This window comes from Maylandia zebra, linkage group LG12 (assembly GCF_041146795.1).
Source record: "Maylandia zebra isolate NMK-2024a linkage group LG12, Mzebra_GT3a, whole genome shotgun sequence".
Classification (NCBI taxonomy): domain Eukaryota; kingdom Metazoa; phylum Chordata; class Actinopteri; order Cichliformes; family Cichlidae; genus Maylandia; species Maylandia zebra.
This window is the reverse complement of record NC_135178.1, coordinates 19943328-19960514: the sequence shown is the minus strand read 5'-3', so window position 1 is coordinate 19960514 and position 17187 is coordinate 19943328. Positions and strand designations below refer to the sequence as shown.

Below are 17187 nucleotides of genomic sequence, written 5' to 3'. Positions count from 1 at the left end.
GCCAGGAGAGAGAGCCTCACAATGTCAGCCAAAGTGTGTCCAATGTCAGTGTTTCACTAAGAAAGAGAAGCTTTTGGTGATGGCACAAATCTAACAGTTACCTGCTTTTCAGTAGGATGGTAATGAATGTCTTTTTCACCAGCACTCATTAGAAAATCCTATTAAAAGTAACCACACATTTTATTTCTGTCAAACAAAAGAAATCTTAATATTTCAAAATATTACCAAACCACAAGTGACAGAGGAGGATTTGCATTTCTTATTTATACGTTTCAAAGCAAAAGCCTGCTCTGTTTAATTTTATGGCTGTGCCTGTAGGACAATTTGATCATTCTGGTGATTTTTAATTAACAATCCTAAGATAAATGTGTGTCCTCTGCTCCTGTTTGTAATGAGACAGGCCTTGGAAATGAGAGAGAGAGTCTGTGCGAGCCGGCGACACTGCTCTTGATTTATACATGAACGCGGTCTGTGGGACATGAGGAAGGGTGCAGCAGCTTTGGAGAGTGGGTACAGCTCCCCCTCTCCACAGCCGCAATGCAGTGCAATAACTCGCAGCGTTTACCTTTTGGCATCGCACCTCGTAGAATTTCTCTTGACACTTTATTAATCTTCACTTTAATGAGCTGCAGATTTCTGCATACATGAAGAAAAGCCGCCAAGCCTTGTGTGCTTCATTTTTCATTCTTTATTTTTGTGTTTCATATTGCATATTCTCAGCAGTTTATACAGAGCACAGTCATCATTGTCCTAACACTGCAGACTAGAAGAGTGAGACACTCCAGTTCACCCGTAAGGAGAAGCTGCATTAAGGTGCACAACAAGCAAAATTCAAGTCTTCCTTATTTATTCATTTGTAAATATAAGTTTTCATATTCAATATCTGTGACAATCTTTAGCTAGACATTGGTTTGACATCTCTACCCTTGAAGGCTTGCGTAGGTGCAGCAGGGTCCTCCTGCCCCCATCAGCGGGAATCCTGTTTAAATGCACTTGATATTGATTAAGGGCAGTTGTCACATTCTGATAAAGAGTTTAAGAGCATTCTGTATTCACTACAGTCATACATCAGAAGCATCAGGGGCATATAATGGCCATACGTAGGGAGCGGGGGGGTATTTGCTACAGAAATCACTATTGCTTACATACTGTTACCTGCTTGGCTTTGGGCATTTTATTGCCCATCTGAACTGCTGGGTACATCCAGCTTCTCTTTCTCTTCAGTCACTTTTTGCCCTTTCCTCACCTCACCTCCCTCCATCACAGATCTTTGGCATCTCCTCCTCTAGCCCTGAAACGCAGCATTTTTGTCTTACTTCTTGGGTTTCTCCTCCTTGCTTTCCTTTGACTCAGTGCCAGAAGATTTCTCAGCCTTCTCCATCTTTGCTCCTTCCTTCACCTCTTTACTAGCCTCCTTTTTCTCCTCTGGCTTCTTCTCCTCTTTCTTGCTATCTTTTTTCTCAGGCTCTGCTTTAGGCTTCTCTTCTGGCTTCTTCTCCTCTGTTTTTTTCTCCTCTGGTTTCTTCTCCTCTGGCTTCTTCTCCTCCTTCTTGCTCTCTGTTTTCTCAGGCTCTGCTTTAGCAGCTGGCTTTGCCTCAGGTTCGGCCTTCTCTGATTTAGGAGCAGAGGGCTTCTCCTCCTCCTTGGCAGGGGGAGTACTCTCTTTAGCCTCAGACTTGGGGGCTGGCTTGTCCTCAGCAGGCTTGCTGGGAGTTACAGGTTTTGAAGCCTCTTCCTTTTTTGGTGTTTCCTCTTCTTTGCTTTCTTTCTTTGTTTCAGGTTTGTCCACCTTCTCTGGTTCTTTCTCTTTGGGTTCCTGCTTCTTCTCCTCCTTCACAGGCTGCTCTTTCTCCTTCTTTTCCTCTTTGACAGGCTGAGGCTTCTCTTTTTTCTCCTCTTTTTCCTCCTTTTTAGGGGTGTCTTTGGCAGAAAATGGTTTGGCCTTCTCCTTCTCTGGAGACTTTGGTTCAGGGCTCTTGGGAGGAGGAGATTTGGACTCAGGAGACTTGCTGGGTGGGGATTTGGACACGGGTGACTTTGACTCATCTCCTGCAGGAGACTTGGCTGCAGGGGATTTGGCTGCTGGTGATTTGGCTTCTGGTGATTTTTGTGGCGATTTAGATTCTGGTGATTTGACAGTAGGAGATTTAGATTGAGGAGATTTTGAAGGAGGGGAAGCAGCTTTTTCTGGAGATTTGGACTTTTCTTCTTCTTCACCTGCCTTTTCTTCCTCTCCTTTCTCCTCTTCCTCTCCCTCTTCTTCCTTTTCCTCCTCTTTTTCTTCCTCTCCCTCTCCTTCCTGCTTCTCATCTCCTTTTTCCTCACCTTCTTCTTCACCCTCTTCTTCTTTGGTTTCTTCACCCTCTCCTTCCTCTGCTTCTTCTTCATCTTCTTCTTTCTTTTCCTCCTCATCTTCATCTGCTTCCTCTGTCACCTCCGTCACCTGTGTTTCATCTGTCTGTTCCTCTACAATGACTGTATCAGAGATCTCTTCTCCTTTTACTTTCAAGTGGGCAGAGATTCTGCTTTCCAGGTAGGAGTATGGGCCTCCACCTGACACAAAGCGATTCTCCTCTCCCTCCAGTAGTTTCCTGTTTGGAAGACAAGAACACAGAGAATGAAAGTGTTAATCACTTTTAGCATAAAGAAACCAATTTAAAGTTACATTTTTTAGATCCCAACTAACCTGTAAGCAGCAATTTCGATATCCAGAGCCATCTTCACATTCAGAAGCTCCTGGTAATCTTTTAGCTGGCTAGCCATCTCCCATTTTGTAGTTTTTAACTCGTTGTCGAGCTGATTGATGGTTTCCTGCAAAACAAACATAAACATCCTCTCTGGTCACATATCATTCATCAAGTGTCTGAAAAGAGATTTGCAGTATTGGTGCATTTCTGCTTTTTCTGCATGTCTGTGCTGATGCCTTGCCTGTAGTGAGTTGAGGTCGTCTTGGTGTCTGTCTTCACTCTCTATACGCTGCCTCTCCAGTGACTCCTTGGTTCCTCGAAGAGTCTCCAGCTCAATGGTGCGGCTCTGGAGCTTGCGGCGGTATTCTGCAATCTCTTCCTGGGTTCCACGGATTGCATCCTGGTTAGACCGAGCAGCCTCGGACAGATGCTCCATGCGCACTGTGGAAAAAAACGAATTTTAAAAAGTACATGACATGTTTAGAAATCACTTTTAATTAAGATAATCGCCTGAAATATGACACATATGCATACTTTTAAAAGAAAGGGGAACATTTTGAGTCTAAAGACGTAGGCCTTTTTTTTAACTGAAAATATTTAACCAGTCCTGCTTTAGAGAACAGACAGTTACTACAAAGATCCTCTGTAACCTTGACACTGTCCAGCTGCCAGTCAATAGTCTGACTCAGCTCCCTCCTGCATCCAAGCATGAATAAACCACTGCTGCAGTCAGCTGGACTCAAAGAAGGTCAATTTGTTTGTACCTTTTACTAGCTGTACCAGGTCAAAATGTACACCTACTGAGAGGGATTGGGTATAGACCAATATGTCCTTTGACATACCCAAAACTACAATGCGCAGGAAACCCTTCTGGGCCTTCAAAGTTGTCAGCAGTGTGTTTATGTAGCACCATAAAAGTCAGCAGTGCTGTGTCTAAGTGCTGCTCACAGTGGCTGTAAGATCATGTCTCACTTATTGCTTTGCTAGTAATTCTATGCATCAGATCTACGTCCAGGTGCTTTTATTAATCACATCAGCCAGGAGAAGATGGCTGTAAAAAGCACGACCGACTGATGAAACATTATCAGCCCGCCGCGACCTTGAAAGGTACTTTTCTACTCGTGGAAGTCCAGGGTCAGATCCATCAGCACAGCAAAAAGAGAAACAGGTAGTGAACACCCACTGCTAGTCGGCAAGAGTGCAAATTAATCGTAGTCTCTTCGCTGTGTGCCACCTCACCTCTGCAGGGCTGGCCTTTAATTTTTTTAAATATTCTTTTAAAAGGTCACTATGCCGCAACTGCGCAGTCATAGAAAAGGGCACCAACTAAGATAAAAGGCAAATTATTGATATTATTTAAGTGATTATTATTATTTTCTGTATTTATTTGCGCATTTCCAAACTGGTTACCTTGCTTCTTTCGCGTAATTCGTCACTTGTAATTTAACCTCTAAAGTTTTCGATGTGATAGATTAATAAATGTTATCAACCAACATTCCAACGTAACAGTCGGAGACGCCTCAAATAAATCCCGATCTGGATCCATGAGGCACACTTCAGCACCACGGACAGCGGACAAACGTGACTTTACGCACGGAGACTTTTGATCGTTTCAATAAACTTTCCTCCTCTTTTTTGATCGGACTCACCTTTGAACCACTCCTCGGCGTGCACTGAGGTCTTGGATGCGTGACTGTCCAGCTGCGAGCGGATCTCGCGCAGTGCGGTGGTGACATCCGCCTTCAGGGTGTCCCGCATGTCGAAGCTCACCTGCGCGCTCTGAATCTGCTCCAAGAGCTCCGCCACTTCTTCCTCGTGGTTCTTTTTAAGAAAAGCGGCCTCCTCTTCCAGCGCACGGAGCTTCTTGTCTAGCTCCAGGCGTACCAGCCGGCACTCCTCGACATACTTTTTCATAGCGCGAGCGGCAGCCTCCAACTCTTCCCGGTTCCGCGCTTCATCCTCCAGCCTGACCCGCAGGTGCTGGATGTCCTCTTCCAAGTGCTCGTGCTCCACAGCCGCGCGGGCCTTCTCTCCGGTCAGCTGCTGCAGGAGACCCCTGAGGTCACCCAGTTCCCTCTCGTAGTGCTCCCCGACCGAGGCGCGCCCGGCTTGGTTCTGCCGCAGCGCCGCCGCTTCCGCCTCCAGGTTGCGGTTGTGCATCTCCAGGTTGCGCACCTTGTCGATGTAGCCGGCAAACCGGTCGTTCAGAGCTTGCAGGATTTCTTTCTCGCTCTTCCGAGTCATGTCGCCGTTAAAGGTCTCCAAGCTGTCGATTGAGGATGGCTGGCTGTAGGTGAGGCGACGGCGCTGGGAGTGAAAGCCGCTGGAGGACACGGAGGCGGGCCGAGCCTTGCGGTACGAGCTCGGGCCCATGAAGTGATGCTCTACCGTGAAACTCATGTTGGCTGGGCCGGTGAGAACTGACTGCAGTAGGAGGGAGAGCGATCAGCTTTTATAGGAGGGAGGGAAAAGACAGTAGTCAGCACCAAGACACGCTCGTTTTTAAAGAGATACCTTTTCCTCAGAAAACTACCGGCTGCGCAGGAATGGCAAGACGATACTCGCTCCCGTTAGTGTAGGATCCTGATGATAAGTATGTATTTTGAAGGTATTAGAGGTGTTGATGAGGGGATACTTTACTGACGGAACAATCCTAAATATTGGGACTATAACATGCGATATGTTTTTTAAGCATCCAAAACTGCACTTGGAAATATCTAGGCGATGTTTCAAAACAAGATTGTAATATAAATAATTTTAATCATATTCACAAATGCCTGCTTCTGGGTTTCTTTACGCAGTTTAAAAAATATATATTTAAAAACACATGGGAATACTGTGGGCATAGATGTGGCTAAAGTCCTGGTGGACCTTCTTTCTAATATGTTTCTTTAATAGGGACAACTCATCTTAATAATAAATACCACTTTAAAATGTAACAAACTGTAAATGATTTTAGCAAATTTGCTCATTTCCATCTGTGACTGATTGTGTGGGTGTCCACTGTGTTCTGCTGATGCTCTCTGTAGCTTCACTGCTGCAGTGTGAGTTTGCAGATCCACAGCCATACCCCCTGGGACTCAACTCAACTGCTGGGCCATTGACAGACTCCTTCTTTTAGTACAGGCACACACACAAAGAGTATTTCCTTCTTTCCCCTTTTCAGAAAGCAGCTTCCCATCACTTAGTTTCTGCTTCTTTTTGAGAGAGCAATTTTAACATGTGCAGAATCTGATTGCAGGTTGAGTGTGTGATGCACACAAATGACACAGAAACCAAAAACAGCAGCATGAGTTACACTGATACAGCATTCACAGAAACCCCAAACAGCTGTCTCTGCTGATCTAAAGAGATGTCTGCTCTGAGAAGAGGAGCAGTTCTGAAGAGCACATACAGCACCTATTGATCACTCAGGGTGAGTGAGTTTATTCTACCTTAAAGGGAAACTGTAGGCCTCGCCTTTAATATGAGCAAATATTTGGAAGAATCCACCATTTAGCAGACAGCAGCGATTTCTCATTTTCAGCCATTCTTTGTTATTGTAACATTAATGTCATCAGCTCAGTGACACCCATAGATGTGTGACACTTAAGTGCTCTATAGCAGATGCGCTACATTTGTAATGAAACACGCAAAAGTCTCTGTGTGCTTTGCATCACGTCTCACACGTTTGGGGTGGGGTGGTGGGGGTGGGGGTTCTCCAGCATAGGAATTACATGCGTCACAGCCCCTCCATCCACTGGCTGCATGTTTTATAGATGAGGATAATGCAACAGAGATGACAGGATTCTGCTGTGAAAGGCACTTTCTGTAGCGCATGTCAAAATGTAAGTGCACATGAAATATAAGCAGCAGGCCAGATCTGAGGTTTATCAGCAGTTATTGCAGTAACTCAAAACAGGCTGGCCTGAAAGCACGAGTATCTGTTACTTGAAACCAAAAATCTTGTAACAGCCAAACTAAGATATATTGCTTGGAATATGACCTCCAAATAACAGGTCACCTGCAGTCTGTCTCCTGCTTTTGCTTCTCAGAATTAACATAATCCTCTCTCCTGTGCTGTCATAGGTGAATTAATCAGTCACATTTTTCAATATAGCTGAAAGCTTGATGACTGCCACTGCAAAGGCTTTTGATAGAAGAGCACAAAGGATGTTGCCATGTAGCGGCCTTGTCCTTGAAGCGATGGATGGACAGACAGCAGCAGAGTGAGACAGATACAGAGATGGAAAATAGCAGAATCGATGCAGAGGAAAACGTCAGAAAAAAGTGAAACGTGTCCCAGAGGAATGATATCTTGCATTTGCAGGTGCACTGAGTTTAGGCTGTGGAGTTTCCCTTGTTTCAGAGGGGTATATTTAGACATTTCAGTGATTTGAGACTATCAGAGAACAGAAGAGCTGCAAGGCTGTGTTGGAAGGCAGACAACGAAGAACACAGTCGTCAGGGAACAAGTGGATGCACTGAAGGAGGGATGACAGGGTGTGACTGGAACTGGGGGACAAAACAGGGAGTCACCTTGGGAATGACATCCAGAAAAATGGTAGTCCGAAGTCTAACGGATGAATCAGCTGTAATTCAATTAAGGTTTAGATAGTGTTTCCTTACATTAGACTTCTGTGTGTTTGAGTATGTGTGCATGCATGTTTATACATGTAACTGAGGCTGATGCTTTTTTTTTCAGAACTACACAGCAGTCATGCAGATAATAAAAAATAGCTTTGTAACTGTGGAAATTTACTGACCATAGAGAAGTAGCTCACAGCTTGATCATGGCTCTGCCAGACCCAGAGATTGAACTTTCTAGAAAGCATCTAAACTTGACTCCGTTACAGCACCACCTGCTGGTCAGTCAGCAGAATGCCGGTGTCATCCCCACATGTGTCCACAGGGGGCAGCAGAGCCCCGCTGCCACTCAGCCTGTAACGTTTTATTTCCTGTGTTGCTCGCTTCTCTTTCACAAACGAGGGAAAGTTCAAACGAAACCACTCCAGCTTTTTCACCAAACACCGATGTGATGTGTGGTTAAAATGTATCAGCCGCCCTCTTTACTCGAGAAGTGGAGTCAGGAGAACAACGAGTTGGTAAATAAGTGTAAGGTGGGTAAGGCCGGCTAGCAGGTCTACATTTAATCACAGCTCTGCGATTAATTAGCAATACTAACATCAAATAAAACTGTAACTGCGAATAGATTAGATGACCAAAAATCTCATAGTTTAATTCATGTGCTAAAATGTAAAACAGAGCCAGTTTTTCTCCTGACAGACTGAAGTCCTTCTGTGCTGTCTTTTTCTTCAATGATTGTATATTAGCCTCCCTACCGTAACATAATACAGAAATAGAAGAGGTTTGCGTATGTATTAAGGTGTTATACAATTATGTAAAATACTCTACCTGGAGAACAAGTCATGAAGTCTTCTTTATGATATTGTTTTGGATTATTATTGGAGATGTAGAACAGCGTTAAGTTACACAAAGCCACTTATACCAAACATAAGAAAGGAGTAGGGGGTATCCCTCATGATGGTAGTTTGCAATGTGAAGTGCTCTCAAAAATACTCTCATGAAGGTATCTGACATAAATTTATCCAACACTGTGGTACATCCTGATCATGGTGTCATTTTGCTTTCACTTGATTGTTTCAGCAGCAGGAGGCAGCTGGAGGTGCTGTGAGCCGAGACCACAGGCAGTCCAGCCTGAGGTGGTGTTCCTCTGAATTTCACAAACTTTTGAGGAAAATCCAAGGTACTATGTGATATATTTGTCACATTTTATTTTTCAAATCATCACAAATGTTAATATTAGACACAGATAATTTGAGTAAATACAAAAAAGCATTTTTTAAATGTAAATGATTAGTTCATTTATTAAGAGCTATTCAATAAAAAAAGCTATCCAAACCTACCCACCTCGGAAAGCTGAGAATAGGTTCACTAGCCACACCCAGGTCTGATTACTGCCAGACCAGCTGAATCAAGAAATCTCTTAAATTAAAACAGTCTGACAAAGTGAAAAGTTCTCAAAAAGCAACACATCATGCCACGACCCAAAGAACCACCCGAGAAACAAATTCACTGACATCCTTCAGTCCGGAAAGGGCTACAAAGAAATTTCCTATGGCTTTAGGATTCCAGTGAACCACAGTAAGAGCCATCATACACAAATGGAGAAAAACTTGGAACAGTGGGGAAACTTCTCAGGAGTGACCAGGAGGCCAAAATTACTCCAAGAGTGCAGCGACGACTCATCCAGGAGGTCAGAAAATACCCCAGAACAACATTAAAGAACTGCAGACTTCATACGTCAGTTAAGGTCAGAGTTGATGATTCAATAATAAGAAAGAGACTGGGCAACAATGGCATCCATAGGAGAGTTCAAGGAGAAAACCACTGCTCAAACACAAAGACTTCTCGATCCCCAAGACAGGAGAATATTTTGTAGGCTGATGAAATGAAAGGTTGAACTTTTTGAAGGTTTAATAAAAAAAATTTCTGATTTACTCAGTTTATCTTTGTCTAATATTGAAATTAGTTTAATGATCTGAAACATGCAAGTGTGACAAATATATATTTAAAAAAGGAAGTCATGACACCGTATAATTTACCTCAATGCAGCTTCTTTCTACGCGTCTCTCTTCTGCAGGTATTCCTCCTCATGTAGATCACTCGCAGCTGGAGTTGGCATTGGTGTATAATACGTGTGTATGCTTTACTGCTCAGTCTCAATTTTCAGAAGCTGAGCTGCTCCTCAAAGAAGCCACTGAGCGAGGTAGGCCTCTATGTGAAAAAATGGCCATATATGATACGATTCAGGAACTAATGCCACAAATCCAAGTTTTTGTAAGTTCAGAGATTCTCAAGTGTGAATTTTACAGCCTGCCATTCTTCTTTACAGTGTTACAGGTGACAGGAAATAACGCTGATACTTCTGATCCGCTTGTGCTGTGGAGAGCAGGGCTTAAATCAGCGGGAAACACAGCTTTGCATCCTCATGTTTTGTACCTCCTCTGTCTGCAGTGGGCACTATGGCTGGCCAAATGCCAGCTAGAAAATATAGGGGAATTACAGGTAAGATGATTTTTAGGTTATGTCCACGCCTTTCTACTTTCTTTTTAGTTTTAAACAAACTATAGGATCTATGCATTGATTAGCCACATGAGATGCCTGTTTAACTGCTTTATATGGGAAAAATCACTGTGCTGATTTTGACTTGTTCTTTGTCACCTGACACAGAGTTGGTAGAAACTATTTTCCCACAGTTATTTGTTGGATTCATGCTATCCCAGTGTTTTCTGTCACTGCATGTAATACAAACTACATTGATGATACTCCACAGTGTATAAGCATTTAAAGACCTGTGTGCAGTCCCCATCTGTCGAGTGGAGATGGAAGTTTGATCTTGGATTTGTTTTTGTTCTTGTTTAAAATGATTCAGTTATTGTATTTTTTCATGTCATGCAGGAGCAGATGTCTTCTCTTTGTGAGATAGTATGTGATGGAGTTGGGGATTGCAGTCCAAGCGAGGCAAAAGGAAGGTTGTCAAAGAGTCCTCTGTTGGTGATGGAACCGAAAAGGCTTACCGAATTATTACAGATCTGCACTTCCATTGCTCAAGGTTGGCTACATTCATGCTTTTTAGCAATGTATTTTTGAGGCTCAGTTATAGTTGTTTCTGCTCATGCTACCATAATTAATAAGGCATAAGTCATAGTGTAGATTTCTCCTCTCTGCTTTGCAAATTAACATTTCACCTCGGTGATCCCTTGTCAGCAAACTATTATTACATGCTTCCAAAATCAGTATTTGTGACATGTTTAAAGGTTTGTGTGTTGCTAACAGAGACGGGCAGTTACTGTAATCCGATTACTTTTTTCAAGTAACGAGTAAAGTATGGGATTACTATTGCAAAAACGGTAACTAGATTACCGTTACTTTCCCGTAGGAACGCTGCGTTACTGCGTTACTAAAACCGTGATTTTTTTTTGCGAGAGTGTCTCATGACAGTGACATAAGCGAGTGCGACGTTCGTGGCAGCAGCTGTGTGCAGATCAACAATGGATCATATATCGAGTACGGGAGAGAGTATGAGCGTGCAGCGTTTAAAGCGTGGAAGCACTGACCTTACTTTGAGTTTGATTCCATAAAAAGTGACAAAAACATTAATGTCCGTTGTGCGTGGGAAGAAAACTTCTTTTTACAGCGAAAAAAAACCCTAAACTTCCAAGCAAGCACCGAGTGCGCTATGACGTAATGTGAAACTCACAGAGAAACTCGCGGATTCTTCCACTGACCGCTGCGGCACACCTGCACCAGGGTAAACCTCCGCCTACCCAACTCCTGCTTTACAGGTGAAAATAGAGCAAAAGGACCGCTAGTCTTTGACTTTATTTATTTTCTGCTGTGTTTTACTTGCATCTATTTGAAAGAGTGAGTGTAAACACACACAAAAAAAATTATTTTATGTGCTGGAATGTGCACAAAATAGGTTTAAATATTAAACAAATTTCTTCCAGTCAGAGAATGTTGCATTTAATTAAATTTTTGCTTGATGCATAAAGTTAAAAGATTAAAACTAATAAAACAAGTTTTAAAAAGGGACTTTTCCATTTGATTACATTTTGTATGATGGATTATGTAGAAAAAGTAGAATTGGGCTGAAAGATCTATCGCTTTATCACCTATTCAGGTTGTAAATCGTGTTTTTAAAAAGTAACTAAGTAATTAATTACTTTTGAAAATAAGTAATCAGTAAAGTAACGGGATTACTTTTTTGGGGAAGTAATCAGTAATTAGTTACTGATTACTTTTTTCAAGTAACTTGACCAACACTGGTTGCTAATGTGTCTTTTTACACTAGCGACAGCTATGAACACTGATGATGGTGAAATATGACTGTGATGTATTCATAGACTTCCTCTGTGTGACTCCACATGTTTAAAAAAGGTGCAGAAAAGCTGAATGAGGGTCGGAGTTCAGAAGCGTTGTCTGATCTACAGGCGGCTTCTGCCCTGCCAGCTACCAGGGCTCTAGTGGCATATACACACCTTCTTTCAGGCTCCTGCCTCGCTCATATGGTATACACATGCACTGTAATCATATAAACAAAAGAGCAGCCTTTAAGCAGTTGTCTTAAGTTAATGTTTGTCTTTCCGATTGTCTCTAGAACCGCCCACAGATGGCACTGCAGTGTTACAAGAGGGCACTCGAGACAGACTCCCGTTGTGTGTGTGCTCTGTACCGAAGCATGCTCATCTATAGACAGCTGGGAAACACACAGGCTGAGATACAGGCTCTTCGCCTACTGCACTCAGTGAGTGATGCACATACACTCTCCACATAAAGGCCATACATGCAGACGAGAGAAAGGATGCCGGTAATCCCTGCATGTACATATATTTTTAAGTTAGAAGCCTCACAGATGAAGATAAAGAAGTTTATTTTGATCACTGACATATTTTCAGTTAAATTCAGGCCTGCATCAAACATCAGACCTATCTTTTCCCACAGACTTTGATGTTGCCCCCTGCTACAGAGCCCGTTCTGGGAGGTATCCAACCCCTCTCTCCGTCCTTACTCCTCAGTAGCCAATCACTAAGCAGGCTGCTTTCAGTCCCGTCTGCCCTAAGTGTCCTTTACAGCCTTGCCCTCAAATGTGTGCTCAGTGGCAGGTAAGAAGAGCAGCAGGGATGCTTGCTGACCTCTACTCCAAAACAGAAAATGCCAATAGAGAGGAGGACAAAAGTATACTTGTATTAACAGTGGAGTGTTGCTGATGTTTCTGCAGGGTTACTGAGGGTGTTGAACATTATCTGGATCTGCTGGCTGCTCTTCACTCAGAGGATCAACATGCAGTAAGAGTGAAAATAATAACAAACAAAATCACAATTCAATTCTCCTTAATGGGTTCAATGACATGTATTTGTTTGCCTCAGGTTGATGCTGAGGTTTCTGTCCTACCCAGGATGCCGGAGCTTTACCTGGAGGCTGGCACTGCCTTGCTCTTTACCCGGCGTCCTGCAGATTGTATGGCGTTCTGCAATGAAGTCATCAGCACGACACTGGAGCTGGTACCAGAGAAAGTGGTGTTGGAAGAGCCAGAGGAAGGAATTGGAGGAGACGCGAGGGGTCTGAGTGTGGAGGGTGAAGATAAAGTGGCGATGCTCCTCTGGGCTGCAGCTGCCTACCTCGTCCAGGGTCACTGCCACGCTCACTTGAAGGACTGGAAACAAGCTGTGACTCATTACACGAGGTGTGAGAGATGAAAGTAATTTTACTTGTTTCAGCGTAATTCAGTTATTAAAACAAAACAAAACACTGCATTCTGTATTACAGGTGCATCAACCTGCTGGTGAAGGTGCACTTAAAAAACAGAGGTGAATACCTTAATGAGTTTATAAATACTTGGGAGACTTTTGCCTTTTTTTCTGTCTTTCTGTTATTTTCTGTATTTTATGGTCGATTACAGATTTCCAACCACAGATCCCTGCTGCAGATGTGAATGTTAAGCATGGGAAAGATCTCTGCACCCTGCAAAGAATGAAGGGGCTTTCACTAGCATGGAGGGGTATCAGCTTCACCCAGATGGACCAGCTGAGAGAGGCGCTGAGGGACCTCCAGCTCAGCCTGCAGGCCTTCCCAGGTATACACGCCACAGCTGTAACTTAATCCTGTGAATAGCAGAAGTTGAAGCTATTTCTGACATTTGATATATCAGCAGTACTCTGTCATTGTAGCTAGCTGGTCATACAAAGAGAAAATAATATAAGTCATAGACTCCTAATCTTATACATCAGTGTATTTAATACTTTTTTTCTTATATGTAACATTTATCACATTGTTCTTCACTATTGGCCCACACTCAGTGACAAATAGGGGACACAAGACAAGTTGTATTGCTCATCATTGTTTTATTTACCATAAAGAAAACTAATAAACATGAGGTATGAGGAGTCAGAAGTATCAGTCATTACATGGATGCACGGATGAGCATTACATGTATGTGCTGATGTTGGCATCGGTGTGAAAGAGGAAACAAAAACAAAATCTGGAGGTGTCATTCCTAGGAGCTCAGGCCTGCTTAAACCATGTGGAATATGCTACACATGTGTAAACCAGTTATCCCAATGACCCTCTCCACTACTGTCCTCTGCAGGAGGAAACCCTGCAGAGACAAAAAGGGGAGGGGCCATAACACTGTAGACCACAGGATTGTATTGAGTGTGGATTTGATTTACATGGTATTGTGCTATAACACGTTGTTGTGCTGTATGTGTTGTCTCAGATTATACAGGAGCTGGGCTGTGGTGCGGTGAGGTGCTATGGAGGCTTGGCAGGAAGCACGAGGCAGCAGCTTGCTGGGAAAAGACCTGGAGCCTCACGACTCAGACCTCAGTGGAGTAAGGCTTTCATTCTTGTATTGTTAAATGCCGTCGCTACATTTGAAGTTTATAATGTTAACTGCTGTACGTCATACTGTAGAAGATATTTGATCCTATGGTGACTGGAACTCCGGGACACAGTTGGGGAGCATGATAAGGTCAAGGTTAGAGGTCAAGTTTTCTGAATATCTTGTGAACACAACAGCTCGAAAAGGATGTCACCTAGGTTTTTTGGTTTTTTTTCTTAAAACTGGGTCATTGATGTTTTTATCCAGGAAGGATGTCATACTGGCCTCTCATACTGATATCTTAGCTGCATCTACTGACAGGCACTCACACCTTGGAATTTGGCAAGTTTTATACAATTCATGCATTTTTATTTTTATTTTGCAGGTTTCTCAATACCACAGTATAATATGTAGCTATACCAGTGCCACTGTTTCAGTCTTTTGATAAAGTCACATTCAAAGCTTTTCCTCAATTTGCATTCAGTGAATTTTCATAATGTTAATAACCCTTCTGCTGTCAGATTGCTGTAACCACATAGATTTCCAGGCTAGGGCACAACTCGATAGCAGAATCATTTCAACATTAATTTCAATAGATGTGGACATCTTTTAACTCCTATTCACAGCAATATTTATAAAGCATTAGATGTGCTTTATATATCCCATAAGTTGGGAAATTCCTGAGTTACAACAGCCTTCAGTATTTCAAGAAAATCTGAATAATGCATTAAGGTAGAAATGATAGAAAGTTAAATAAAGATAAAGAGAAAAAAAGAAACTCGGTAGGTAAAAATATAACTCGAAAGAAATTTAAATAGTACAAATGTAAAATGCTTATTATAACAATAATAACAATACAACATCACACAATTGCACCACACAATAATAAAATGGATCAAAATCAATAAAATAAAATGAACCAGTAATGGTGTAAATGTAGTAAGTACATCAAATGTCAGACAGTGTAAAATATGGTGGACGGTTAGATCAGCTAGTCAGATGTATTGTGATCTGGAGATACTGGGTGAGCTTTAAAGATTTCCTTTATCTGTGTTTATGGCGAGGACCTACATTAGCCTGTTTGGATAAGGTTTTCAGCTGCATGTCCTGTAAATTCTGCAGGGGTGGTCAGGATTATCCGTGGTGGATCACAGTTTGTTCAATAACCTTCTCTACAGCACAGTTTCAGATGTGTCCAAAATACTGCTGTGCCATTTTTTTGTTGCTAGTATACACAAAAAAATGTTACCAGGTAATATAAGGTCAAATGTGTATTAAAGAGTTAGCCTTAACATTGCCATCGCTAGTCCTCTGTGGTTCAGTCAATTTCTCTCGCTATGTGCAAATGTTTTCCGGCTGTTTGTATATTCCTTCCACTCTCATGAAAGCAATTTCTCTCAAATGCCTTGAGGAGATTTCTTCAACTTAGACACAAACGTTTAGTTAGGGTCAAGGACGAGCTAAATAAATCAGGAATTTGTGCTGTAGCTACACGGTGCAGTTTCTCAATAAATTGCACAGGGATTGACACTCCTTCAGGTGTTGGTCTGTAGCTTATTGCTAAAAAAAGTTGGAGACAAATAAAGTGGCTTAGAAAGCTTAAAGATGAATTAAAATTAAGTGATTACATCTTATGGCTTAATAGAGCATGAATGAAACAGCAACTTCATTGTTGTTGGTTGACAGTCAGTCACAAGGTGACAATTTGTTTGTTCTCGCTCTTGTTGTTTTTTGTTGGAAATTGCATGTAAATAAGAACAAGCACTCAAAAGGGATTTGAGATCATTTCTAATTACACACACAAAGTGGAGTTTGATTTAGCTGGATTGCCAAGCAGGAGTTTAACATACTTGGCCCGACCAGGATGTTATTCCAGTGGTTATCAGAGGTCAGCACTGTCACCTCACAAAATACAAGCTGACAGTTTGCAGGCTCTCTCTCTGGGTATTCTGGCTTCCTCCCACAGACACACATGTTATGTTAATTTGTGATGAAACTACGTGGAAGGTTGTCTGACCTCACCAGGGTCTTCCCTGCCTCTTTCCCTAGGATTGATAGTTTAATCACTTCTCTATATGCAGATACATTAGCTATGCAATGATGACTCTAATCTTTGTCTGTGTTGCAGAAAACTGCCTTTGTACCTACAGGATCCTCAGTCTGGCCCTTTGTTGGACTCTGTGGAGTTGCGCTTTAGAATACAGGAACTTGGCCTTACCTAATCAGACTGGAGACAAAAGAAGAATTACTTGTGACTTAATGAGCTGGATCGATTTTGCTATGGGTTTCATTTCACACGCCATACAAACATGGACCTACAGGGACAATAAAATAAAGCTTACTGTAAGCATTTGAAACTAAGGATGGGCACAGTGTATGTGTATTGTATGCATGAAATGATGGAAGATTAGGGCATGCATTGTTTGGAGTTGCTGAACTGCCTTTAAGAAAGAAAAGTCTGGTGAGGTGATCTAGCCAATAAAGTTCTCTCTACATCAGCAAACCTTTAATATGCTGTACATGCACTGTCAGCTGAATTTTCAAAAACGGTTAAGCAAAAAAAACTACGAGCTACACTGCAGTCCCCCCTCCACACACCATACAGGGAAAAGTATCTGTCATGCCAGTTCCTCCAGTATAATACTCAGCTTAGTTACCATACCACACTCTAGCTGACAACGGTTCCATCAGCATCTCCATTAAGATAAACTGGACATTGATCATTACATGATGGACTGCCTTGATAAATGATGTATACCATATATCAGACTGTGTGATGGCTGGTGTTAAAAAAGTTTGGAATGAGGTGTTGTGGATGGGTTAGCCGACAATCCATTAAGGGAACATAATTTACTTAGGATGTCTTTGATCAAATTTCAAGCTACAAAAATGTATTGCTATCTAACATCTTGTCTCATTTTTTTTTTTTAATTGAATAAATGAAGTATATCCTGTTGTTTTTCTTGGAAAAAATGCATTATTTACCTTGAAAGTGTGTGTATACATGTGTTATCTGTCTTCCATAAATTTAATCTTACACATTTGCTGTTACCAACAGAAAGAGTCAATTTCATATTTTGGTGATTATTCTATATCAACGCGGTGAAAGTTAAT

General features: G+C 42.1%; 2 protein-coding genes across 3 annotated transcripts; one reads left to right on the top strand and one right to left on the bottom strand.

Moving 5' to 3' along the window:
• Window positions 1-673: 673 nt before the first annotated feature.
• On the bottom strand, window positions 674-5120 carry LOC101477809 (neurofilament heavy). The gene is made up of 4 exons (XM_004544722.6): window positions 4337-5120; window positions 2929-3128; window positions 2687-2811; window positions 674-2591 (listed from the first exon to the last, which is right to left on the bottom strand). The coding sequence occupies exons 1-4, from the start codon at window positions 5085-5087 to the stop codon at window positions 1313-1315; spliced, it is 2355 nt and encodes a 784-aa protein (XP_004544779.3). The 5' UTR covers window positions 5088-5120; the 3' UTR covers window positions 674-1312.
• Window positions 5121-7606: 2486 nt separating this feature from the next.
• On the top strand, window positions 7607-17028 carry fancg (FA complementation group G). Of its 2 annotated transcripts, none has more exons than XM_023155427.3 (14): window positions 7607-7786; window positions 8337-8433; window positions 9331-9456; window positions 9583-9755; window positions 10149-10302; window positions 11631-11761; window positions 11851-11997; window positions 12195-12355; window positions 12472-12538; window positions 12620-12936; window positions 13020-13060; window positions 13153-13326; window positions 13969-14083; window positions 16202-17028. In XM_023155427.3, the coding sequence occupies exons 1-14, from the start codon at window positions 7718-7720 to the stop codon at window positions 16293-16295; spliced, it is 1866 nt and encodes a 621-aa protein (XP_023011195.3). In that variant the 5' UTR covers window positions 7607-7717; the 3' UTR covers window positions 16296-17028. The 2 variants fall into 2 exon arrangements, with proteins under 2 accessions (XP_023011195.3, XP_004544554.3); XM_004544497.4 differs by having other exon boundaries at window positions 8334-8433.
• The last annotated feature ends 159 nt before the right edge of the window (window positions 17029-17187 follow it).